Consider the following 26023-nt stretch of genomic DNA (forward strand, 5'->3'; position numbering starts at 1 on the left):
ATCTAGATGGCTACATATCGAATAGAACCATATTGTTGATTATTCAGACAAAATGGATCATATCTCAAATATCTCCTGAAACCCGAATATTCGATCTGTGCCTACCCTTAAATATTACTCTCTCTATTTCCAAATATAAGTAGTTTACATATTTCAATTTACCTTTTCTTTTGTGTGACCAACAAAATAATGTTAAGGTTTTTATAATTGATTGAATTAATTAATTAAATGATAATTTTTTTAAATAATAACTTTCTAAATATTTGTGCTTTTAAGTAAAACTACTTATAATTAAAAACAGAGGGAGTATCAAATATAATTTCATCAGATGACAAAAGAAAAATTTTGTTGCATCAAAAATGTAAATCAAACATAACCAAAGCGTAAAATCTCATATACCGAAGGTTGACTGGATAGTCTTGTTGTGAATCGAGAAAGCATGAGAATCTAATGACCACTCCAAAAAGATTTAAAAGTCCCAAAAGCCCAAAACGCGAAGCAGCTTTATTCAAAAAACATAAAAATAACACGATGCTTCCTCGCACGCACGTGGCACCTGAAAAAATCAAAAACCCTCTGCGCGTGACGAACACTCGCTAACGAAAATACTAACATGACAGCCAATCTTCCGTCACCACCAATATAACTCCGCCACGTATTACAATTTCGCCGTCGTCTCCCTCAACTTTCTTCCCCCTTTCCATAAACCCTCTCTTTAGGGTTTCTTCTCCAAGCTCTCTCACTCACACCATCGATTCTACTCTCACTCTTCACTATCCAAAGCACAGATTCGAATTCAGCTTAAGCTCCTTCTTCTTCAAGCTCTGCTATGCGTTGATGTAGCAAACCAAAAACAAAAATGGTTCGTATCTCATCGTGCTTCTTCGTCGTGGTTCTGATTGTGCTCTCGATTCGAGAAGCTTCTTCGCAGTTAGGTACTGGTCCGCACATTACTGATGTCAATATACTATTGCCTCCGAGGATGAAGAATCCAGTAGAGTATCGCCTTCAAGGAAGCGATGGCTGCTTCAAATGGTACTTCTTTAGCTCAGCTTAGATATGTAGTTAGTTAGCACGAACTTAGTTAAGGAATCATTGCCTTTTTTTTAGCTATGTAAGTTCACTTTGGTTAGGGATGGTGTTGATGTTGTGTTGATTTGCAGGTCATGGGATCATCATGATATACTCTCGGTTACGCCTGAGTTTAATTCGAGCAGTCACTGCTCCACCAGCGCTCGCCTAAAATCGATTTCGCCTTATAGCGGAAGGAAGGAGACTGCAGTTTACGCCACCGATATACAGACGGGGATGGTGATTCGCTGCAAGGTGTTTATTGACATCTTCTCACGGATTCAGATTTTTCATAACTCTATCAAGCTTGATCTTGATGGACTTTCCATGCTTAGAGTCCGCGCTTTTGATAATGAAGGTAAGTGGTTTATATAGATATAGACTGTGTCCTTTTTTTTTCTTCAGTTTCTGAAATCTTCTTATGCAGATAACGAGTTCTCCTCACTGGTGGGTCTACAGTTCATGTGGAAGCTAATGCCTGAAAGTGGCGGAGGAACAACGCATCATCTTGCTCATGTCCCTTTGAAGGAATCTCCGTTGACTGACTGTGGGGGACTGTGTGGCTACTTGGATATCCAGAAAAAGCTTGAGGATAGTGTACGTATGTCTATTGAGTGTGTGGATTACAAATTGTTAAACTTTCTGATACAGAGAATCTGTATTGGAGAAGATGATGAATAGTAACTTTGGAATCACGTTCATAAAACGCCAAACCAACTCTCAATGTGTGAAGAACTTAGAAGAAGAAACAGTTCTAGAACAACAATTGAGGGATTTTCCTAGAAAATTCACAGGAAAATCATAGTAACCACAGAGAAAAGGAAGAAGAAGACTCTAACAAACTTTTTGATCTTTTTCGATAATTCTCCAAGTGAAAGCTTCTTCTGTTTTTATACTTCTTGTTGCTCTCTTTCATTTAGCTGACGTGTCCAGTGACGTGTCTTACTTATAGCATTCCCTGTATCACTTTCATGGATGAGAAATCTAATGTGGCATGGTAAATGCAGGGGGTGTTTGCAGATTTGTTTGTGGTGAAGGGAACCAAAATTGGACATGAGAAGGTTTCAGTTCATCTGTTGGAGGCTCCCCTTACCCATGTAGCCGATGAAATAGTACTAACCGTAGCAGAGGCCATGTCACTTGAACCTCGTTCACCAGTCTATGTCCTAATGGGTGCTTCTTTTGGTTACACTTTAAAGGTCATGCGTGGGAATGTTCCTCAAGGTTTGTCTGCATCTTGAAGATTAATTTTATCTTTTTTATTAAGCAATGTTTGAGTTATGATTAAAAACTCAGGTTGTTTGATACACGTGTCATATGGCATACCTTAGTTCTTGCTCGTAGTTAACTATCAGGATTATTTGCTTTAGGATATCTCAGTGGTGTTGATTCATAGTCTAATATATTACTTGTCTTTGTTGCTCGAGTGGCACGCTATGTCTCGTTCTTATCGGTTTACTTTTTATTCTATTTGCAGCCGTGCATCTACCATCATCACATCACAGATGGTCTGCGTTGAACTCTTCGGTTGTTCAAGTAGATTCTTTGATAGGTCTGACTAAAGCATTAAGCTTGGGGGTAACAACAGTTGTTGTTGAAGATACCCGGGTTGCTGGCCACATTCAAGGATCATCTATTAATGTTGTCACTCCAGATACTTTTATCTTGTACATATCACCTTGGTCAACGTCAGGGGATCCTACTACAGAATCGAAATCTTTTCCGTCATCTATGCATTGGTATGTTGTCTCTGGTCGTCAATATCTGATTCAGATGAAGATTTTCTCTGGAAGACCTGATGCACATGAAATCTATATAACTGAGGTATTTCCCTTTTTCTTTACCTTCTTTGCATTGACAGGAAAAACATTGCATGCTCAATGTTTCCTTTTTACTTTCTTAACTATAGAATGTGGTGCGTAGCTTCTTTATCTCTAGGTTGTCATATTTTTATATACTTGTAGGAGTAAACCCAGTGTCTTCGGTGATTTCCTTTCCTCTGATGCGGTCATATGACTCTGTTCATGCTGAACATGCGGCTATACAGGATTATGACCTTTAAAGGAGAATTGGAAAGCTTGATAATATGACTTTTGTAGCTGTTTTTTCACTGTTTATCTTTTTGCTTTAGTTTCTCTTTCCTTTGCCCAGTCATGTCCGAATGATCTATTGTAGATAATATTCCTCATGTTCTTGGGATGTTCAACATAATAAGTTCATTTTTCTTGTCCGCAGACGGATGATATCAAACTGTACGGAGAAGAGACAGATTATTGGAAAATCGTTTCAGTGCCAGATGATCTTTCCTCTGAATATGGTTGGCGAAATTCTAGAATTTTGAAAGCATTCTCACCAGGATTAGGAGAGCTGACAGCTGCATTGACTTACTTCAATGGACATCAGAATTCAAAAGAGGTGAGAGAACTATATTTCCTCTCTTTAAAGACCTTTTTGTCTCTTTCCGTTACCTCAACAACTTCTTCTCTGACAGGTTCTCAAGGTTGTCCAAGACATTGTGGTTTGTGAAAAGGTGCAGTTCACATTGAACAGTGAAGATGACGCACCTAAGATTCTACTTCCTTGGACCCCTGCTGTATATCAAGAGATGGAGCTAATTGTGACAGGAGGTCAGCTCCCTAGCTATGGTTCTCGTGAGTTGTTCTTTTCCAGTTTAAAAACCCATGTTGACTTGACGTTTGTTCACTTCAATGTAGGTTGTGCGAAAGCATCGAGTGACTACAAGTGGTTTACTTCAGATATGAGCATTTTGTCTGTGTCAGCTTATGGAATTATCCAGGCAAAGAGGCCTGGAATAGCCACTGTAAAGGTGGTGTCGACTTTCGATTCACAAAATTTCGATGAGGTACAATTACATCTACTGATCATACAAATAGAGAAAATATATTCATTTTACATTCAAAGAGAGATGGGTCAAAATGGTCAAACTTTTTCTTGCGACTTATCATCTATGGTTCTACTCTTTATTATGGTGCTTGAAATGATTATATTATTCTTCGTAGGTTATTGTTGAAGTTTCCATTCCATCCTCTATGGTTATGTTGCAAAACTTCCCAGTAGAGACAGTGGTTGGATCACACCTGCAAGCAGCTGTCACAATGAAGGCTTTAAATGGTGCCGAAATTTTTCTTTAGTTACTTCTGGGGTTTATTAATCATCTCTTTTTATGTTTTGCTTTGTTTTCTTCTATATTTTTGTTAACTTGGAGATCTTATATATCAGGTGCCTCATTCTCTAGATGTGATGCTTTCAACTCATTGATAAAGTGGAAGACAGAGAGTGACTCTTTTGTTATAGTTAATGCAACAGCCGAGATGATGATGATGGAAGAATTAAGAAGCACGGAGTCCAGTCCTCCTTGTTCTCGGGCTTATATATATACTTCTTCTCCTGGCCGCACAGTGCTACAAGCAACTCTAGCAAAAGAGTTCCATTATTTTGATAAGTCGTTAAGCGAATCAATTGATTTGAAAGCAACTTTAAGTATCGGGGCCTATCTGCCACTTACTATCCGACAAGATAGTGATGGGAATCATCATGGTGGATATTGGTTTGATAAGACACAAGAAGAAACTGATATTGGTGTAAGTAACCTCTATCTTGTACCTGGGACATATGTTGATGTGATGCTTCTGGGGGGACCTGAAAGATGGGATGACAATGTTGAGTTCACCGAGACTGTGACTAAAGTGAATGAAGATGAGGAGGACCTTACAAATGGAGATAACATCCATCACAACTTTGACCACCATGCTAACATGTTTAGAGTTTCGTGCCAGACGCTTGGTTCTTATGTAAGTTTCAAGCGTCCTACGCGATTATTTTTGTTCTTACTTTTTGTAGCTACTGTGAAAGATAACATTGTAATCTCTTCCCCAATTGTATTCATCCAGAAACTGATATTCCAGCGTGGAAATCTGGTCGGGGTGGACCATCCTTTACCTGCAGTGGCAGAAGCTTTCTTATCTGTTCAATGCAGCTTACCATCCTCTGTTGTGCTCATTGTTGATGAACCTGGTATGTTCAATATCTCCTACAGTTTTGGATCTTTCAAAATTTCTCATTTTACAGTTAACAACTTAATGTTATACATGTTATTTTACAGTTAACAAGCTTAGTGTGATTAGAGCTGCTAGTCAAGCTGAGAGGGCACCAGGACGACTTCGTGTAACTCCTGTGACTGTAGCAAATGGGCAAATAATTCGAGTGGCTGCTGTTGGTATTAGCGACTCTGGAGAAGCTTTTTCAAACTCATCAACTCTTTCACTCAGGTGGGAACTGAGTAGTTGCGACAATTTGGCTTCTTGGGACGATGATTATAATTCAAAAATGACAAAGACTAGCTGGGAGAGATTTCTAGCTCTTCGTAATGAATCTGGATTGGTAAAGACATAAACCAATTCCTTCGTCATTATTTTATTCTTCAGATGTCGAGTCAGTTTGCTTTAATGTAAATTGTTTTGACAGTGCACTGTACGGGCTACAGTTTCTGGTATTGATCATTCTGGAAAAACCCAATACTCATCTCTGCTTCCAGAAGTGTCCGAAAGTACTCTCACAGATGCTGTACGCTTACAGGTATGCAATTACAACAATAGTTTTGTTCATTGCTTAAAAAAAGTCAATTAGTTTTCGTTTTAGTTATCTGGTAATCCTTGTTACATTTCCAATTGTTTACCATTTCTGTCATTACAGTTGGTTTCTACACTAAGAGTCACGCCAGAGTTCAACCTGGTTTTTTTCAATCCTAATGCCAAGGTAACTCCCATTCTGTAACAAGTGCGTCCTTTTAAATCATGAACGGATTGCACTGAGTATTTGCATTTTCCAATATTTTTAAGTCTCTGGTTTTACTTGGTTTGAGAGGACTAGAGCTAGATTTGCAATGTTTCAGAATTTTTTTTATTGTAGGTTAATTTGTCAATGACTGGAGGAAGCTGTTTGTGGGAAGCAGTTGTGAATGATTCTCGTGTAGCAGAAGTGATTAGACCCCCATCTGGCCTGCAATGCTCGCAAATGACCCTGTGTCCAAAAGGGTTAGGGACTACACTTGTGACGGTATATGATATTGGGGTCTCTCCTCCACTTTCAGCTCTTGCGGTGGTAAGTTGTTACGCTGAACATGTATACACTTGTGGAAATTCATAAATTTTCTTATTCACGTTGAACATGACCATGCGTTTAATGAATCACGAGTCGCTCATTCTATTTTATCACAGATTAAAGTTGCAGACATAGACTGGATAAAAATTGCATCTGGGGATGAGATAAGTATAATGGTATTTCCCTTTCTTTAGTTTATTACAAATTCTTTTTTGGTTTCGCATTGCTTTCTGTTATCTTTGGTATATGATATTATCATCCTTAATTTAAATGTGGCAGGAAGGAAGTACACACTCCTTTGATCTACTGACTGGCATTGACGATGGGACGACCTTTGATTCTTCCCAGGTTTAAGAAGAAACTTTTATAGATATTGTAATTTATACGTTCTTATTTTTGTTGTGTTATGGAAATATTCTATGAGCATTGGTTATCTAGCTTCACCAATCTAACGCACCTGAATGTTGGATATATATATATATATATATATAAAGAGGATCAACAGAACAAAATAATCTTCTGTACTACAATGTATCCTTATTACTTATTCTCTATAAGCTGTTCATACAAGTGGTTGATTTGCTGAAATGTCGATAAGTGCAGTACCCGCTAATGGATATTATGGTGCATATTGAGGATGATCTGGCGGAGCATGTTTCTGTCGATGGTAATCCACTTTCTGTTGGTGAACACGTGGCAACTTCTTCATTCAAAGTAGCTGCTAGACGCCTGGGAATCACAACACTATATGTGGGGTTTATTTCTTGACCCTTTCATTGCTATCATAATTAAGTTCTGGAACTAGATACATATGAAGCAATGATATTTTAATAGGTTAGCGCGAGACAACAATCAGGAGATAAAGTGGTGAGCCAAACTATTAAAGTGGAAGTTTATGCCCCACCAAGACTTCACCCACAAGGAATATTTCTTGTTCCTGGTGCTTCTTACGTGGTATGATGGAAATGTTATATATTTCTTGGGTAACCACAATCTTAATTATGTTTCTCTCTACATGTTTGTATTGATCACCTTATTTGTGTTATATAGCTCACTGTTGAAGGAGGCCCAACCATGAATGTTTCTGTTGACTACACCACTGTAGATAACCAAGTTGCAAAGATCGAGAAATCAGGACGCCTCTATGCAACATCACCTGGCAACACGGTGCGGACAAAATTATCTGACTATGCATTTCTCAGTGTTTAAACAAAGTAGAACAGGGTTTGGCTATTAAATTACTTAACTCTACCCTAAAGATATAGCATCTTGATCTGGATTCTCTTATGACCAGACAATCTATGCAACAATATATGGGAGTGAAGGTACTGTAGTTTGTGAAGCAGTTGGAAATGCGGAAGTTGGACTTCCTGCTGCTGCAACGCTGATAGCTCAAAGTGATACTGTGGCTGTTGGCCGTGAAATGCCTATATTTCCATCATTTTCTCAGGTGAGAATTTAAGCCACAAAAAACTCCTCTGAGTCTGTTCTATACTCACTTTTGGTTACATTATCAGGGAGATCTTTTGTCTTTCTATGAGCTCTGCAGAGCATACCGATGGACTATCGAAGATGAGGAGGTTCAATTCTGTGTTTCTTCCTATTGTGGATAATTATAATCTAGTTTCCGATTCCCATGTGGCCATGTTTGTGATAGAAAGCTATATTTTTCCATGTTAGGTGTTGAGTTTCCATGTACCGTCTATTGACGTGGAAGAGAATGCTGGCTTTGTCAATGTCGTCCATGGAAGGTAATCTGCATGAGCTCTCTAGCACATATGCAATAACGGATAACAGAATACAAACCATTGTCCAGTTATGGTAGATAAGTATTTTCAGGTCGGGGTAGCCCCTTAAGTTAGTACTCTTATAAGTTGCTTTTTAATAACTTGACCTTTTGTATTCGTATATTCTGTTCAGCTGAGGTCTATGCAGAGTAAGATTTGGTAGCACATAATATTAGACGAGTCATCAAATTTCTAATGAGCAGTTTTATCTTCTCAATTTCAGATCTGCTGGGAAAACCAGAGTCACCATTGCGTTCTCATGTGATTTCGTGTCTCCTGGCTTCTACTCCGAATCTAGAACATATGAAGCATCAATAGTTTTATCCGTTGTGCCTGATCTCCCTCTTTCTCTCGGGATTCCTATGACCTGGGTTCTTCCGCCATTTTATACGTCATCTAGTCTATTGCCATCATCTCCTGAGACACCAAAGCACAAGGATGGTCAAAGTCACAGAGGCAATGTAGTCTATTCCCTATTGAAAGACTGTAGTTCTCGGGCTGACGTCGAACGAGATACTATATCAATTAACGGCGGCAGCGTCAAAACTACAGAAATCAACAATGTTGCATGTATTCAAGCCAAAGACCGCACAAGTGGAAGGATCGAGATTGCTGCTTGTGTGAGGGTTGCAGAGGTATCCTGAACGTGGAAGTTTGTAGCCACTCAATTCGCTATTCTTTTAGTTTATTGCATCATTTATCTTCTATTTGTCTACTTTGTTGGTAACATAGAATTCTATCAGGTTGCTCAAATAAGAATGAAGAGTGAAATGATCCCTTTCCACGTGGTGGATCTTGCTGTTGGTGGTGAACTTGAACTTCCAATAAATTACTATGACACTTTAGGTAACGCTCTGTTACATTTATGTGCATGCTTCATTTTCTTGATGTATTTTTCTTGTAAATATCATTTGTTGTTCTGTGTTGAAAAGGAATCGGTTTTCTAGAAGCACATGGTGTTACTACATACAACGTTGAAACCAATCATCGTGATGTTGTGTCTATTAAGACTGTCAATGACCAAACAAGTGTCTACATTAAGGTACGTGTTCATCCTTGTAATCAACTTTTGCTGATACATGTGTTTATCTTTTGTCTATTCTGATGGTTACTAAATGTACGCTTCTCTGCTCCTCTCTAATCTCGTTCTCCTTATAATGAAGGGAATAAAACATGGTAAAGCTTTAATTCGGGTCTCCATTGGCGGTAATCTGAGGAAAGCAGACTACGTTCTGGTATGGGCTACTATCATGAATATTGTTGTCACTTTCTACTACAACATCTGTTATGATTGCTACGAGCTTATATTAAACGTGTTTCGCTTTTCTCAGGTTTCAGTTGGGGCACATATCCATCCTCAAAAACCTGTCATTCACACTGGAAATATGCTGAATTTCAGCGTTACAGGTAAAATGTCAAATCAAATCTACATGACAAATACAATTATAATGCCCGTCCTGCTAAACAGAAACTTGCAATGTGATTTAGGGGCTGATCATCAAGTCTCTGGTCAATGGGTTTCATCGAACAGGAGTGTCCTGTCCGTCAATGCAGTATCCGGCCAAGCTAAAGCAATCTGCCAAGGGTCAGCTCACGGTACTAACTGTTTATGTTTTGATGCTTTTTCTGTGATTTCTAGAGAACAACTATCACTATGAGATGTTATTTTTGTTGCAGTTACATTTGAAGGTCATGGTTTGAAGCTGCAAACAAAAGTCACAGTGCTACTTGGAAACACCATATATGTTGACTCTCCTAGAGAAACACTAACAAATGTCCACGTCCCTACAGAAGGATATAGCTTTCCTGTAAAATTCAGGTCAGTAAGCTTTTAATGTTGCATTTAAAGAAAAAAAAAGAAATATATAGGCAACAACGTAGTCATCAATGGTACTGCAACAGGGAGAATACGTTTGTGAACGGAAACAGGAACACATTCAACTGCCAAGTAGACCCTCCATTTATAGGGTATGATGGTACTTTCTTTCAGTGAATATACATGCGCGTTTATATATATGCATTAACTGGCTTTGACTCTTACATATGTTGCATTCAAGATATGCAAAGCCATGGGTGGATCTTGACAGTGGAGACACTCGTTGTCTTTTCTTCCCATACTCACCGGAGCATCTGGTTCACTCAATGTCTAGATCAAAAGACACAAAATCGCATGTGTCCTTCTCCATTAATGCTTCAGTTAAAGAAGGTCGACAGGTGTCGGGATCTGCGTCTGCACTTCTTATTGGAGGGTTTTCTGTAGCATGGCCAAACAAGGTTATTAAGTTCTTAAACAATCGCTAATCAAAGCTTTCATCTATGGGAGTTTGACTAGTTAAATATCTTGCAGTTGAATATAAACCCGGATTCAAACAAGACTACAATTTCAGTACAAGGGAACACCGGTAAGATCCATATATCAATTGTTAGTTCATTTTATTTCGTTATACAAGAAATGCAAAGGATACTTAAAACTACTCATTGCAGATGTTCAAATTCACTGGCAAAACAAAGCAAGGTTATCGATCAGCTTGATCAAGAGAGAAGATTATGGTATCGCAGGGCGTGCACTATACGAGGTGATTTTTCTCGTGAAAAACCTAATCATATTCTCGGTACGATAAAAAACCATCAACAGTTTAGTAAGCTATCAATATTCATCAACAATTTTCAGGTGAATGTGCTTAATAGATCAGAGCAATTCACAGATATAATATTCATCACTCTCCCTGCTACTGGTGAGCTTATAGAATTTGCTCTGTTTAATACTGTAGAAAAGGCTTTGTTTCTCTCACTTGCCATATTGATGCGATTATATAAACTCTTTTTTCAGGCCAAAGTGTAGAAATCGATTTCTCTTATGATACGGGTGAATCCTTAGTAGCGCCATCTGTGAGAAAAGATGGATACCTGTTTACGATACTATGGGGTGTTTTAGTGGTGATTGTATCGGTGGTCATCTTGATGAAAGTGATAGATAGACCAATTGGTCCAGCTGGGGCCACTAGAGTTGCAACAAACGGTGTTGCAGCAACAGCAGGAGCACCGGGAACACCAGAAAGAAGAAGTGGTGCAGTGATATACCATGAGGAATCTCCAAGAACACCATCACCATTTATGGAGTATGTCAAGAGGACTGTGGATGAGACTCCTTACTACAGAAGAGAAGGGAGGAGGAGGTTTAATCCTCAAAACACTATGTAGAATATGTTTGTTATGAGTAGTAAACTCTGTTTTTGTTTGTAAACCACCAAACCTTGAAAACTGTTTATATCATTTGTGCATTGTTGTTTCTTGCTCACTTCAGTTTGAACTGGATACGTTATTTTCCAAACCAGTTATTTGGGTTTTTGTTTGATCAGTTTTTATCTTATGATTTTGGATAAACTTATTTTTTTAAAAAAGTTATGATTTATCAGCTCGCTTGAATTCATGAAAAAAAATTGATTGGGGTTAACAAAAGTCTCTGAATTTTGACAATAATGGGCCAATATACACAATAAAGAGTTTGCATCACTATCGGGCCTATTAAAATGTAGTTGAACTTATATTACTACGGTCCAAATACAAAAACAGCATCGTTTTAGGCTTTTAAGTTTTAACGTAAACCCTAGTGAGAGAGTCTCTCAATCTCAATCATCATCGTCGTTTCTGAGCGAAACCCTAATAATTTACTTGCAGTTGCAGGTTTGTTTCCGTCTCGTGACGAATGCATTGAAATAGCGAAACCAATAATTAGATTAAAAATTGAAACTTTTCTCTGTCTTCCTCGGTCTTGTAGGGAACTTTTAAGGAGGAGAAGGAGACAAGATGAGATTGGTCAAGTGTTGGTTCTGCTCTTCGACGATATATCCAGGACATGGTATTCAGTTTGTCCGCAATGATGCTAAGGTACATCAAGAATCACATTACTTTTGTATTTTTCAAAATTTGATGTCTTTCTTTAGCTTTGAATTTGTCTTTTTTATTTATTTTTTGCTCATATTTGTGACTCAGTTACAAGTCTTCTTGTCCTTTTGCAGATTTTCCGGTTCTGTAGGTCTAAATGCCACAAGAACTTCAAGATGAAGAGGAACCCTCGTAAAGTCAAGTGGACTAAAGCATACAGAGCTGCACACGGAAAGGACATGACTCAGGTACTTAAAATACTCTTTCAATGAACGAAACCATAATAGATATGGTCTCTCACCCTCATCACCCTTCTCTTCCTTTCCACGAAAAAGGATAAATCTTTTGAGTTTGAGAAGAAGAGAAACAGACCTGAGAGGTATGATAGGAACGTTACTGAGGATACTCTCAAGGCCATTAAGAAGATTGATAAGATCAGAAGTTCAAGAGAAGCTCAACACATCAATAAGAGGTATATGCATTTATATTTCTCGTACATATCCTTGGGATAAATTAGACTTGTGATTTTTGATTATGATTGGTCTTAATTCTTGTGTGGGACTTAGGTTGAAGCCGAACAAACAGAAGATATTCAAGAGTGAAGTCAAAGAGATAGATCAGAACATTAGTTTGATCAAGGCACCAGGTTCTTACCAACAAGACTCAGAGAAGATGAAAGTTGCGGTCTCCACAAACAAGTCTGTTCAGAACGAAGCCATGGAAGAGTGATTCTGTGGAAGCACTTTAATAGATATTTTTTTCACTCAACTCTGATGCTGGTGTCGTTGTCCTTTCAAAACAAAGAAAAGAGAGTTTTAGAGTTGTTTACATTTTGCAATGTATTATTTATTACCTGGAATGGATCCACAAGAAGGTTTTGGTTTTCGGAGCTAAGCTTCCACATTCGCTGATTCATTTCTTACCAAGTGGAATACTATTAAAGTATAAACACCAACACTTTACTTATAAACAACTTATTTTCCGTTAGAAATTTGAATATTGCATTGATTTCCAATGGAAGTTAGAGCTGAAGTTTTGTTAAGAATTGAATCCGTTAGAAGATTTGTAGATGTATATAAAAGGAATTAAATATGGATAAAAGACTAGTTTCATTTTTTCTTGTGGCAAACGTGAAACAATCATTATTTGCAAAGTGATACATGGCTTTTGAAAAATGTGGCATGTTTTTTTTTTTTTTTTTTTTTTTGATAATCCAGGTATCCGTACTTCTCACTTAGTCCGATTATCCCACCGCGTCCAACCGGAACTGGCGAAGAAGATCCTGGAGACCAAACGGAAACCATGTTAAATCCGCTGTGACCGGGACTCGAACTCGTGATGGCGGGCACCTCAGCCGAGGTTCCTTTACCACTAGACCACTAGGCCCGGTTAACGTGGCATGTTTTACTAGATGATCTTATATATTGAGTACCTTGTATATACTAATATAGGAGAAGTGTAGTTATTATTCTTTGATACCTCAAGGATGTCCACTGTGTTGGAGCCGGATTTTACCCCGGTCCAGACCTGGTTTGAGATCTGAATACTGAAAAGTCCAAAATCCAGCACTATCAAGATCCAAGAATGAAACATAGGTTCGCGAAGATCAAAATCCACCCCGAGCTCAAGGAGTCTAACCCACTCGGCAAGTCAACACATAACGTAAATGAATCAAATAAATTAAAGAGTATTATAAAAGTACTTCTCATATAGCTAAACTATACTCTGTTGATATTTATACTCCATTATTGTCAAGCACCCTATGTACTGTTATCAAATCATCAATAAACCATATATTTTCCATGATTGATTTTAATCTAGTAGAGAAGAGCCTAAAGAGACACCCAAAAATCAAAATAACGACAAAAAATGTGATAAAAAAATCCATGTAGAATCTTTAGCTTCGTCCAAATGTTAGGAAATGTTAATGAAAATTCTCGCCGTTGCCTGTGATCGAACCCGAGTCACCCACGTGACAGGCGGGAATAAACAGAGTTTTTGTTTTTAAAAGTTAGACCGGGCTAAACCAATCTTATTACATATAAATTTGAGATGACAATTCGAATTCGTTTCAAACACACAACAGAGAAGCTTCAAACACAAAGCTTCTTCCGTCGTTAAACTTCATCAATCTGAATCCTAAGCTCTCGTCATCAAAACCAACACCTTTGATTCTTACAATTCCCTCACATTCGTTTGTGTTATGAAACTTCATCGCGTCTGCTCAAAAAGAACACTTGCTGCCTCTTTACAACACCTCCGCTTCCTCCAAACACCTCGTATCGATGCTCGCATCATCAAAACCGGTTTCAACACAGACACTTGCCGTTCCAATTTCATCCTCGAGGACTTTCTCCGTGGAGGTCAAGTTTCCTCTGCACGCAAGGTGTACGACGAAATGCCTCACAAGAACACCGTCTCCACAAACACCATGATCTCCGGCTACGTCAAGTCCGGTGACGTTTCCTCCGCTAGAGATCTCTTTGACGCCATGGTGGATCGAACCGTGGTCACTTGGACTATCTTGATGGGGCTGTACGCTAGGAACAACCGGTTCGACGAAGCCTTCGAGCTTTTCAGACAGATGTGCAGGTCTTGTACCTTGCCTGATCATGTCACCTTTACTACTCTTTTACCAGGGTGTGATGACGCGGTTGCGGTGGCGCAAGTTCATGCCTTTGCCGTCAAGTTAGGGTTTGATAGGAACCCTTTTCTCACTGTTTGCAATGTCTTTGTTAAGTCTTATTGCGAGATAGGGAGGCGTGATTTGGCACGTGTGGTGTTTGAGCAGATTAGAGATAAGGACTCTGTCACGTTCAACACGCTTATTACAGGGTACGAGAAGGATGGTTTGTACGTTGAGGCGGTTCGTCTCTTTGTCGAAATGCAGCAGTTGGGTCACAAGCCTTCGGATTTCACGTTTTCTGGTGTTCTCAAGGCCGTTGTTGGGCTTCATGATTATGTTCTTGGTCAGCAACTCCATGGTTTAGCGGTTTCTACTGGATTCTCCAGGGATGTGGCTGTTGGGAATCAGATTCTTGATTTCTACTCGAAGCATGATTGTGTTGTAGAGACTAGGAAGCTTTTCAACGAGATGCCTGAGTTGGATTTTGTTTCTTACAATGTGGTCATCTCAGGGTATTCACAGGCTGAGCAATACGAGGAATCCTTGGGACTGTTCAGAGAGATGCAGTCCATGGGGTTTGATCGGAGAAACTACCCTTTCGCGACGGTGCTGAGTATTGCAGCTAACTTGTCTTTGTTGCAGATGGGTCGACAAGTGCACTGCCAGGCCATCGTTGTGACTGCTGATTCAATCCCTCATGTCGGAAACTCTTTAGTGGATATGTACGCGAAGTGTGAGATGTTTGAGGAAGCTGAGTTGATATTCGAGAGTCTATCACAACAGAGCACTGTTTCATGGACTGCGTTGATCTCAGGTTATGTTCAGAAAGGGCTTCATGGAGATGGTCTTAAACTGTTCACCAAGATGCGAGGAGCGAACCTACGAGCAGACCAGTCCACTTTCGCTACTGTACTGAGAGCTTCGGCTGGTTTCGCTTCTTTGTCGCTGGGGAGACAACTCCACGGGTTCATAATAAGGTCAGGGAACTCAGAGAACGTCTTCTCCGGTTCTGGACTTGTTGATATGTACGCCAAGTGTGGTTCTATCAAAGACGCGGTACAAGTGTTCCAAGAGATGCCTGACAGGAATGGAGTTTCTTGGAATGCTTTGATCTCAGCTTACGCTGACAACGGAGACGGAGAAGCAGCGATTGATGCGTTTGAGAGAATGATTCACTCAGGTCTCCAGCCAGATTCAGTCAGCGTCTTGAGCGTCTTGACTGCATGTAGTCACTCTGGATTCGTTGAACAAGGAACCGAATATTTCGAAGCAATGTCTCGGATCTACGGGATCACTCCAGGAAGGAAACACTACGCCTGCATGCTGGATCTGCTGTGCAGGAACGGGAGATTTGAAGAAGCAGAGAAGCTGATGGAGGAAATGCCCTTTGAGCCAGATGAGATAATGTGGTCATCAGTGCTGAACGCATGCCGGATTCACAAGAACCAAAGCCTTGCTGAGAGAGCAGCAGAGAAGCTCTTTAGCATGGAGAAGCTCAGAGACGCTGCTGCTTACGTAAGCATGTCAAATATCTATGCAACAGCAGGGGAATGGGAAAACGTTAGTCTTGTCAAGAAAGCGATGCGTGAACGCGGCATCAAGAAAGTTACTGCGTCTAGCTGGGTTGAAGTGAGCCACAAGATTCACGACTTCTCATCGAATGACCAGAGACACCCGAGGGGAGATGAGATTGTGAGAAAGGTCAATGAACTGACAGCCGAGATTGAAAGACTAGGGTACAAGCCTGACACGAGTTGTGTAGGACAAGACGTAGATGAGCAGATGAAGATCGAGTCGCTTAAGTTCCACAGTGAGCGTTTAGCGGTTGCGTTTGCTCTTATCAGCACACCAGAAGGGTCTCCGATCCTTGTGATGAAGAACTTGAGAGCATGCAGGGATTGCCACGCTGCGATAAAACTGATATCGAAGGTTGTAAAGAGGGAGATAACTATAAGGGACTCAAGAAGATTCCATCACTTTAGAGATGGGCTCTGTTCTTGTGGGGATTACTGGTGAAACCTCAGAGAACAAATGTAAAAACATTTGAATCTTTGTTCTGATGTATGAAGTGGATTTTAGACTTAAACCGTGTCGTGTTTTACAATGTAATTTGAATTGGTTTTCTTTTTCAGTTCGGTTCAGTTCCGGTTTAAGTGAAGTAGTTACGCTTCTATGCTTTTGCTGAACCGTAGACGAGCGAGAGAGCAATTGGATCCAGAGAGGAGGAAGAATGAAGAAGGCGGAGAATCTGCTTGGCTCACCTACTTTCGTGGATCTAGGAAACGGACGGCTCAGATGCGTGGAGACTGGTCACGAAGTTGTAGCTGGAGACGAAGAAGCATACGCTCGTAACAAACGGTGTCGTCTGGGACTCATCGATCACGCTCTATCTCATGGGAAATCTCCTCTCAACATGTTCTCCCAGTGCCTAATTTCTCGGTTAGCACAAGATTGAAACCTTTGTAGTTGTATTATGCTAGCTTAAGTTGTCTATGAGGTGGTCATAGGTTAGTTTTTTTCTTTTTCTTGAAACCGTTGAGGACCATTGGTTTACTTGTTTAAGTTGTGTATTTACTGCCAGTGCAAGCTCGTGTGCATAAAAGTCTTAAAGCTTTTAAGTTATATCCTCAGCATATAAGTATGGCTAAAGTATTTACCTTTCTTCTTGTGTTTTTGGCTATGTTCTTAGTTCGAAGCTCGTGTGCAAGCTTACTGGGGATACTGTGAACAAGAACGAGCAACATATCTGGAAACACGTGAACGGGAAGAGATTTCTACTCAGATTAGGTTAGTGAACTTGATATCAGATTCATTAACATCTTGTAATGATTCTAATTTTGTCTCTTGCTTGTTATTCCTGGCTTGTATTTAATGTTTTTGTGTTGATGTATCTGATAGAGCAAGTGGAAAGAGGAGCTGGAACAAGCGGAAAGACCGAGAAAATACAAGTAAGCAAACACAGACGCGTTAAGGAAGATACTGATTCCGATGATTCAGAGTTTTGGATGCTTAAGTCAAGTTCTGGTTCAGAGTCAGAGCTGGAGAGTGATGAAGAAAACTGCAAAGGTGCCTCTTTTTGTTTTTTTTGTTGGTTCTACTTTCATCTTTGTATCGGAACTTAAACGAGATTTGCATCTGGTTTTGGTACAGATTCTCATTGTGATGCCAAAGAATCTGAGGAGCTCTCAGAAAGGTAAATGTATTCATTTAGTCTTATTTCTGTGTATTACTTATATTCAAAAAATTGCGGTTTGGTTTTGTTGTTCACCTCTAGTTATTTTGTGTCTTCAACAGAACAAAGAGAATGTCAATAGAGATTGGACCAAGTAGCTTTGCTTCGAGGAAGAAAAAGATTAGGAATAGTAATGAGTCATGTTAAGAAAATATTTGTTGCAATAAGCAGATACAGTTTTGTTTATAAAAATTAAAAAAGAAGCCTTTATCGAATGATGTTTGGTATACCTCAGGGCTTTGTCGTCAAGAAACAACACAGGCCTGCACGCAGACATCATCTCATAAGTTATGAAATGGTATGTATAGAGAGGCGAAGAGCTAATAAGAAGGAACAACAATTCATATATCATGTTTCCACCAAAAGTTTTCACAATAATTAGAGCAATCCAACTGTTACCTGAAGCTTAAATGGAGAGAGAAGCTGAGATGTTGTATATTAAAGACCAACAATTAATCGTTTTCTTTTTCTGGTATATCAAAGATTAGGCCTTAAAGCTTCTTGTTTAACTAATCATCACCAAAAGTTTGCATTTAACATCTCTGTTAAGCGCAAGAAGAATATTGTTACACAAGCAAGTAATATTGTTCCACAACTCCATCAGGGTAAAGAGAATATAAGGAGTAAGTTTTTTGATTGATTATGTCATTTTCTATGCATTTAAGATTCATCAAAACCACATTATGTCACAAGGAACTATTTTCATAGTCCTCTCAATTTGACTTATAATATAACTTGTATGATGTGAATTTTTCAAGAACATATTCTTATTTCTTGGTAAATACTCTCTCACGAGATATTATATGTAGTATCCAAACAATCATTTTATTTGGTTTCTTCTTAACCATATTTACTTTAAATCTACAATAATCATGTCAGTGTTTAATCAAAACTAGTATGAGATTCCTCATTGTTTTTGCATTGGCAATCTTTTTATGACGCGTTATATATTGACGGAATATGAATATTTTGACCAATATCAATCAACAAGCATTTTATTTTCTATGGCAAACGATTCATAGGTGGCAGAATTCTCCAAAATTTAATTTGGGGCATTGACAATCCGTTTCCATTCATTCCACTTGATCTCTTAAGGGTAATAGTGTTGTTTATAATGTTGATAGATCGGCAGACTGGAACATGCTTTAGAATCTGAATCCGAAAAAAATGGTGATGACTGATGACAGGCGAGCATGCTCCAGTCTCTGACACTGAAATTGAGGCCTGCAGCGAAGACCAGTGAAATTGGGAAAGTAAACTAAACTAATTAGTGTTTTGATTTCGGTAAAATGCAAAATATTGAAAAGCAGTTGTATATACGAAGAGGCAAAGGATAATAAAGAAGAGAAATTACATAACTAGGAGACAGCCTTTAACGTAACCATCGCCAAACCACAGCCACAATCTTCATGCGATTATTTGAGGAGAGCGAACACCAGGAGGGCCACTTCAGTGGAACCACTGGAAAACGATGGAGGCAAAAACGCAACTGAGCTGAAACGGAAGCTCCCAGCCGCAACCAAACACCCTGACACACCTAACCTCGCACCGAAAACGAAAATTATGTTAACAGCTTACAATAATATGTTCTTATAATAATTATTAACTAGATTATAACCAATTCGGGGTGAGTTTTTATATTAATGTTTGTTCGTTAAATGATTTTTAACATTTTGCAATACTACAATCTTTATTGATTGTAAAATGACGAATACAAATGTTTATCTCTTAAATGTATCATCATTTTCGAAGAGTTAACGTACTACAAATGCACAAAAGAAAATTAAGTTTTGGGCTCAGACAAACCAGTAAAACCAGATAGACAACATCAACTGTAAAATGACGAAAAGAGATTAAGTTTTCTGCTCTCGGTTTGTTTACTATTGACTCTCCATAAGTGATTTTATTTTCTACTTCTTTAAAATAGTGTTTTTTTTTCTTGTTTATGTTTCACTGATATGAGCTTTGTTTCTTTTTTAAAATTTATTACTAGATCCTGTACAGGTGGTTATTTTCATTTTTATACACATAAATATTTTTTAACATGATTAATTGTATATATATTAGTGTATACCATATTATTAATTGTTTAATATAATATTTTAAAAGACAACAATTTTATGTTTACATGCAATAATTTAATTTATTTATTTTGAATTGTCAATGATAGCATATATTCAATCATGTGATAAAAAATTCTAAACTGAAAGTCTTATTAGTTAAAGATCAAAACTTTAATTGAAAAGTATTATATTAATTTAATATCGCAATATTAATACAAAATTGCACATGAGTTTAATTATAATTACAAAATTAATTAGATATTTTAAAGGTTTGTTTTAGTTAAATTGAAGCACATATTTATTTTTAAAATAAACACGAAATTAACTTAATATTTAAAAGTTTTTTGAGTAAAAAATGAAATGTACATATATGTTATAGATAAATAAGAAATTAATTAAATATTTAAAATGTTTCTTTTAATGAAAATAAATAAATAAATAAATAAATATATATATATATATATATTTATATATCTATTTATATTGTAATAGCAATTATTTAGTTAAAATAGCTAGATAGGGTATTAGAGAGAAACAAATATTAGACGAATGATCAAATCTATCATTCTTCGAACAAACTCAAAAAGAAGTAATTGGAATAGTGTTATGATATTTCATTAAAAGTTTTTTATGAATAAAAACCAAGACTAAATATTTAATCTGAATGAAATAATATATATATTAGTGCTTCTAATATTAAAAATCATTTCATTTTGAAAAAAATGTATTTCTGAGATTGTCATGATCAAATAAAATATTAGAAATCACATATTTAAAAAATAATTTGTATACATAAATTTATATACATTAAAATAAGTACATGAATCAAAATCAATTCCTTTCATTTATTTACAACCTATGTTTTTGGTAAATAAATCAAAACAATCATTTTAATTTATTTTATATCGTATATAATTAAAATTTAGTGATATTGACATATATATATATAATATTTTAATATAAATATTTATTATTGACACTTCAAACTCATATTATTTTATTAACATTTGTATATTTGCTGTAACAAAAATTTAAACCGTTAATCACAATTTCAATATAAATTTCAAAATTAAAATATTAAGATCACAATAATTTTTCAATGAAAAATTTGAAATTAAAATCTTTATATATTTTCATATAGTAGATAATTTAATTTAAATGATATATATAATATAAATATCTATTAATGAGACTTCATATTCATACGATTTATCATCATTTGTATCTTACTTGAACAAAAAAATAAATAAACCATTGATTACAAAATTTTAATGTGGAATTTTTATCATTTTTAGTAATTTTGTAGTCGTTTTAAAAAATTCAAGATATTACATATAAGAAAAAATAATTTTTATTGTTATATGCCTAATGTGATTGTTTAATTATTTTAATAATATAAAATTAAACAAAAAAGAGAGAGGATACAAAAATTGTTATCAAATATCTATGATTCATAATCATTAATTGTCATATATATGTTAAACATATTAGGTAATTCCGTAGTTTTTTTTCAAGAAAAGAATTGAATATATTATTTTGTACACTATTAATCAATTTGATAATTAATTTAATAAAAAATATAATATATATTTATATAGACCAACTTATTTGTTTAAGGATTCTAAGAATCATCCTAGTGATGACACATGATTATAAAAACATGTTGTAAACTTCTAATGCTCCAGGATTAATATATAGAGAATGTTTGAATTTATATTATTTATTATTTTGTAAGTTATAGAGATATGATTGGAGTCCCAAAATTAAAGTTGTAATCAACAAGTTTATTTATTATTATCAAAGTAAAAGTGTACTGGATAAAGTTTATATTATAATCTTACTTTAATCTTATCAAATTATTATTGCCTTTTTAAAATATAGAATTTTACTGTATGGTTTTATAATAGGGCAATTCTCCTAAATAGATTTTTTAAGTTTTTGTCATAAAAAGATTTCTAAAAAGGAAAATGACCAAAATGTTTCATTTAAGAGGCAAAAAATACATATAGCCTAGATATATAAATACAAATAAATAAATAAAATATTTTTTATAGTTTGGAATTATATATTTTCAAATTCAAAATTTTTATAATTTTTTGTTTTGATTTTTTTTTCAAATTTTTTTTTGATATTCGAAAAATGCTTTTGAAACTGTCTTACTTTTTTTTATTTTTCAAAAGTTTAATATTTTTTGTTATTTTATAAAAAATTAAACTTCAATCCCAAAACCCAACCCTATAACCCTAAAGACCTAAACCCTAAGGTTTAAATTAGTTAATTTTAGGGGCGTAAATGTATACTAGAATTATTTGCGCCCCCGCACGGGTGTTTGATTTAACTTGTGTACAACGTAAACTCATAAATTGTTGGTTTTATTAAAAAATCTCATGTATATTTTTTTATGTTTTGTAGTTCACATATAGAGTATAATATATTATCTTATAATATAGATGTTTGATAATACTTTTTTATTTGTACGTAATATTATATTATAAATTTTGTAACTTGATGCAATTTTATGTAATATAGGAAAATGTTATCTCCATTTAATAGATGCGATTTTGTTAATATTCGTTCAATATTAGTAATGGCCAATATATGAATATCAATTTCGTTAGATAAGCTTTGAAATTTTAACTAACTAATTTAAATCAATTTTAAATGCAGTGAAAATATCTGTAAATAAAAAGAAATACAAAAAAGAAGTACTTAATTTATTTTAAATGCAATGACTAAATGTGTAAATAAAATGATGTACTAAGAATATTGATATCAATGTTTATAAACAATTTTTATTTATACTGGCTATCCAAGTTTCCAAACAGTACCCAAATGTATTTGAGTTTTAATAATATAGATTTAACTTTTAGTTGAAACATTTTGATCAATTTAATCCTTATACACTATATTTGTGACAAAAAAAAAAACTAGCGTTATCCAAAGGTATTTCTGTTTTTAATATCACGCTGCAACCCAAATTCTCTTTTGATTTCCAACTTACTGTAAGATATTTGATAATATTCTAAGGAGAAAACTTTGTTGAGTAAACTAAAAAGAAAAAGAAGAATCACAATGGAAAAAAAAAGGAAAAAGGAAACAAAAATTCAAATGTCGAATAGAAAAGGAAAATCTTTAAAGATATATTCTTATATATACTAACTAGGTGTTATGTCCGCACATGCGGACATAGTGTTTTTATAGATATTTTTTATAGATATTTATCTGTTTATAAATATTAAATCAAAACTAACATAATAAATTATTAATTATATTTTTAAAAAGATAAATCAAACATTAAACTTTATATTTTATAATAAAAAATATTATTTCAGATAAAAACACAACATATTTAAGAATTATCTTATGTTTTAAAAATATATTTTATTTTTGAGAATTTTATTATACTTACTTATAGTCAATTATCAGATATAACATATAAATAAAATATTATTAATATATATTCATTACTTTTTATCAAAAAATATATATATGCTTATTGTTGTGTTAAATTTTAAAGACATTCACATATATTTTAGAAGATATATATTTATTTGTTTGATTAGCATTTAATTATAAATTGTTTTATATCTAATTATAAATTTTAAAATAAAATATTATTTTCAGATAACAACAAAATATATCTAAGAATTATCTTATGTTTTAAAACATGTTTTAATAAAATTTTATTACCATAAATTATAAAATGAGATCTGGTCAAACAATCAACTTTTGAATTCAGTTTGTGCCACCGGCCATCGATGGGTTAGCACTCGACTTTGAAAATGTGACATGTTCTTTTCTGGTCAAGTGTCCTTGTTTTATACCATGCCCAAATCTATATATACACACATATGTGTGTATCGCTGGTGGGACAAATTATCAAATGGATCGATTTTATTAATTATTTTTGTTTTGCAAGACTGGTTTGATTCACACATGGAAATTCAAAACGGGTTAAACTAAACTCTTGTCCACTTGCTCTTTTTTAGTTCTCCGGCTCACCGAGAATTCAACATTGTCGAGCGATAATTGCATTGAAACTTTCTGGCCAATAAAAATATTAATAACTTAAGGTACGCCGCCCGAAGAGGCAGCTATATTAATAAGACCAACAATAACGAAGATGACAATAAAACAATAACAAATTTCATAAAACAAGCTTTGTATGGTTTGGGTGGATCAATGGTGCTAATCCAACAGCTCAGCTCAGACAACATGTAATAAAATATAGTATAACAAAACTATAAATACACACTTGGATAAGAATCACAATTATTCAGAAAAACGAAAACAAAACAAAACAAAAAAGAATTCTTAAGGAGCCATGGATGCATCATCTACCAAGCTACCAATTCATGAACATCCTTTGGCCTCGTCAGCTAGATTTCATGGTCATTGTCAAGGCTGCGGTAAATCGGGTAACTACTACGGAGGCTATCTCTGTAACGATCCCGAGTGCCGCATTGTCATGTTCCACAAGGAATGCGCAGAATCACCATTAGAGATCAACCATCCTTCCCACCCGGAACATCCTCTCCTACTCACACAAAATCCTCCAAGAAGTAAGTGTGATCTGTGCGGCAAATATCTCTTCGTTCACGACTTTCCCTATTTCTATCATTGTTCCATATGCGACTTCAACGTTGACACATCATGTGCCAGGAAACCACCACTTCCGCTACATCATCCTGATCCCCAAGAACCTCCATTTTTCTTAATAAAAGAGAATCAAAGTCAAAAACTGTGCAGAGTCTGTGAGCAACCAGTTTGTGGTAAATATCATTATGGACGTCCTTCTTGTGATGAGTACGTTCACTTGGAGTGCGTCGACGTCGCGGAGAAAGTAAAACATCTTCCTTTTCACCCTGATCATCCTCTTGAGTACACCACATCTACATATGGCGAAGACCACAAGTCATGCATTTTATGTGGAGTGACATTGGAAGGTGTCTTATACCATTGCTCGACATGTGACTTCAGCATGTGCCTAGGTTGTGTGATAACTCCCCCACCTCTTGTTATTGAGCATCCCAAGACTCATGAGCATCAGCTTACCCTCTCAACGAGACAGATCTCGTTTACTTGTAATGTTTGCGGTGTGCCTGACAACCGAAGCTCTTATTCATGTCTTCCATGTGGTTTTACGGTCCATCGAAGTTGTATTGATATGCCGCAAGTCATAATCATCAATCGTCACAATCATCGCCTCTCTTACACGAATCATCTTGGTCCAGGGTTTTCGGACTGCGGAGTTTGTCGTCGACCCGTGGATCAGTTACGTGGGGCTTATTCTTGCTCCATTTGTCCCACGTATGCTGTTCATTCAAAATGCGCAACAACCATCCGAGTATGGGATGGGATAAACCTCGAAGGGATACCCGAGGAAATTGAAGATCTTCCATTCAAGGTGGTTGGTGATGATAACATGATGATAAACCATTTCAGTCATGAGGAGCATAACTTAAGGCTTACTAGCGAAAACGTTATTTCTGATGAAACCACGCTATGTGCAGCATGTGTCTATCCTCTCAACGACTCTGGTCCAATATATAGTTGCGTGGAATGTGATTATTTTCTGCATGAAAAATGTGCAAATCTCCCTATGAAGATACGACACGTATCGTACAGTGGACAATTTGTCCTACATGCGAGAGGAGGTGAAGGTCCCGAAGGTGATTTGTTTGATTGTCTCGTTTGTGACAAAACATCGACTGGTTTCAGGTACACGTATGACGTTTTCAATCTCGATGTGCATTGCAGTTCAGTTTCTGAACCATTTGTCTATGATGGCCATTTACATCCCTTATATTATGAACCCGAAGCAAGCATCACCACATGTGACACATGTCAAAACACAGTGTTCTATCATGTGCTCAAGTGTGATGTTTGTGAGTTTAGTGTGGATTTTTCTTGTGCAACTTTGCCTAAAGCATAAACAAATGACAAGTAGTAAAATTGGTGTGATATATGCAAGAGACGAAAGCGGATCCAACTACATGGTTCTACATGTTTGCTGATTGCTGGGGTCACTGATGCAGCGCATCCTTATCCAGTTACGAGAACACATTGATTGTTTGTATTTAGGGGTGTTCTTCCAAGTGTTGTGTCTGTTTTCTAAATTTCATTATGTTTACGTACTGCTTTTCCTTTTTCATTTCCTTATAGGCTTTGTAATGGCTTTATACTTATGTTATGATGAATCTAATAAAAAACAAAAGAGTAAACTCAATGTTTTCCA

The 26023-nt window shown here is 36.1% G+C and overlaps 5 protein-coding genes across 6 annotated transcripts; all 5 read left to right on the plus strand.

Moving 5' to 3' along the window:
• The first annotated feature begins 679 nt into the window (after positions 1 to 679).
• On the plus strand, positions 680 to 11337 carry LOC106352690 (nuclear pore complex protein GP210-like). 2 transcript variants are annotated; one of them, XM_013792324.2, is made up of 36 exons: positions 680 to 1035; positions 1164 to 1429; positions 1499 to 1668; positions 2079 to 2295; positions 2549 to 2895; positions 3307 to 3486; positions 3563 to 3698; positions 3786 to 3934; positions 4092 to 4203; positions 4312 to 4883; positions 4983 to 5106; positions 5195 to 5472; positions 5557 to 5667; positions 5785 to 5847; positions 6001 to 6192; positions 6309 to 6368; positions 6472 to 6540; positions 6796 to 6942; positions 7027 to 7146; positions 7243 to 7359; positions 7487 to 7642; positions 7710 to 7772; positions 7873 to 7943; positions 8203 to 8614; positions 8723 to 8825; positions 8912 to 9021; positions 9143 to 9214; positions 9311 to 9386; positions 9468 to 9575; positions 9657 to 9798; positions 9882 to 9947; positions 10037 to 10253; positions 10327 to 10381; positions 10464 to 10555; positions 10651 to 10714; positions 10810 to 11337. In XM_013792324.2, the coding sequence occupies exons 1-36, from the start codon at positions 860 to 862 to the stop codon at positions 11178 to 11180; spliced, it is 5784 nt and encodes a 1927-aa protein (XP_013647778.2). In that variant the 5' UTR covers positions 680 to 859; the 3' UTR covers positions 11181 to 11337. The 2 variants fall into 2 exon arrangements, with proteins under 2 accessions (XP_013647778.2, XP_013647776.2); XM_013792322.3 differs by having other exon boundaries at positions 9311 to 9575.
• Positions 11338 to 11553: 216 nt separating this feature from the next.
• On the plus strand, positions 11554 to 12777 carry LOC106356663 (probable ribosome biogenesis protein RLP24). Its single transcript, XM_013796400.3, has 5 exons — positions 11554 to 11663; positions 11758 to 11867; positions 11999 to 12112; positions 12200 to 12336; positions 12431 to 12777. Exons 2-5 carry the CDS (start codon positions 11787 to 11789, stop codon positions 12591 to 12593), a joined length of 495 nt encoding a protein of 164 aa, XP_013651854.2. The 5' UTR covers positions 11554 to 11663; positions 11758 to 11786; the 3' UTR covers positions 12594 to 12777.
• A 283-nt stretch (positions 12778 to 13060) lies between these two features.
• LOC106402457 (putative pentatricopeptide repeat-containing protein At2g01510) lies at positions 13061 to 16506 on the plus strand. Its single transcript, XM_022705135.2, has one exon. The coding sequence runs from the start codon at positions 14068 to 14070 to the stop codon at positions 16504 to 16506; it is 2439 nt and encodes an 812-aa protein (XP_022560856.2). The 5' UTR covers positions 13061 to 14067.
• A 116-nt stretch (positions 16507 to 16622) lies between these two features.
• Positions 16623 to 17937, plus strand: LOC125576566. Its single transcript, XM_048736939.1, has 5 exons — positions 16623 to 16929; positions 17180 to 17277; positions 17389 to 17556; positions 17641 to 17683; positions 17785 to 17937. Exons 1-5 carry the CDS (start codon positions 16721 to 16723, stop codon positions 17867 to 17869), a joined length of 603 nt encoding a protein of 200 aa, XP_048592896.1. The 5' UTR covers positions 16623 to 16720; the 3' UTR covers positions 17870 to 17937.
• Positions 17938 to 23892: 5955 nt separating this feature from the next.
• Positions 23893 to 26023, plus strand: LOC106356665. Its single transcript, XM_013796402.3, has one exon. It carries the CDS (start codon positions 24110 to 24112, stop codon positions 25718 to 25720), a length of 1611 nt encoding a protein of 536 aa, XP_013651856.2. The 5' UTR covers positions 23893 to 24109; the 3' UTR covers positions 25721 to 26023.

Source organism: Brassica napus, chromosome A7 (genome assembly GCF_020379485.1).
Source record: "Brassica napus cultivar Da-Ae chromosome A7, Da-Ae, whole genome shotgun sequence".
NCBI classification, from domain to species: Eukaryota; Viridiplantae; Streptophyta; class Magnoliopsida; order Brassicales; family Brassicaceae; genus Brassica; species Brassica napus.

What these genes read in the sequence shown, in the direction of transcription:
- LOC106402457 (XM_022705135.2), top strand. Translation starts at nt 14,068, where the DNA reads ATGAAACTTCATCGCGTCTGCTCAAAAAGAACACTTGCTGCCTCTTTA.
- LOC125576566 (XM_048736939.1), top strand. Translation starts at nt 16,721, where the DNA reads ATGAAGAAGGCGGAGAATCTGCTTGGCTCACCTACTTTCGTGGATCTA. An exon ending in TCCCAGTGCCTAATTTCTCG is followed by an intron (nt 16,930 to 17,179) that starts GTTAGCACAAGA and finishes CTATGTTCTTAG; the next exon opens with TTCGAAGCTCGTGTGCAAGC. An exon ending in TGATGAAGAAAACTGCAAAG is followed by an intron (nt 17,557 to 17,640) that starts GTGCCTCTTTTT and finishes GTTTTGGTACAG; the next exon opens with ATTCTCATTGTGATGCCAAA.
- LOC106356665 (XM_013796402.3), top strand. Translation starts at nt 24,110, where the DNA reads ATGGATGCATCATCTACCAAGCTACCAATTCATGAACATCCTTTGGCC.
- LOC106352690 (XM_013792322.3), top strand. Translation starts at nt 860, where the DNA reads ATGGTTCGTATCTCATCGTGCTTCTTCGTCGTGGTTCTGATTGTGCTC. An exon ending in GACATCAGAATTCAAAAGAG is followed by an intron (nt 3,487 to 3,562) that starts GTGAGAGAACTA and finishes CTTCTCTGACAG; the next exon opens with GTTCTCAAGGTTGTCCAAGA. An exon ending in GCTCATTGTTGATGAACCTG is followed by an intron (nt 5,107 to 5,194) that starts GTATGTTCAATA and finishes GTTATTTTACAG; the next exon opens with TTAACAAGCTTAGTGTGATT.
- LOC106356663 (XM_013796400.3), top strand. Translation starts at nt 11,787, where the DNA reads ATGAGATTGGTCAAGTGTTGGTTCTGCTCTTCGACGATATATCCAGGA. An exon ending in TTGTCCGCAATGATGCTAAG is followed by an intron (nt 11,868 to 11,998) that starts GTACATCAAGAA and finishes GTCCTTTTGCAG; the next exon opens with ATTTTCCGGTTCTGTAGGTC. An exon ending in ACGGAAAGGACATGACTCAG is followed by an intron (nt 12,113 to 12,199) that starts GTACTTAAAATA and finishes TCCACGAAAAAG; the next exon opens with GATAAATCTTTTGAGTTTGA.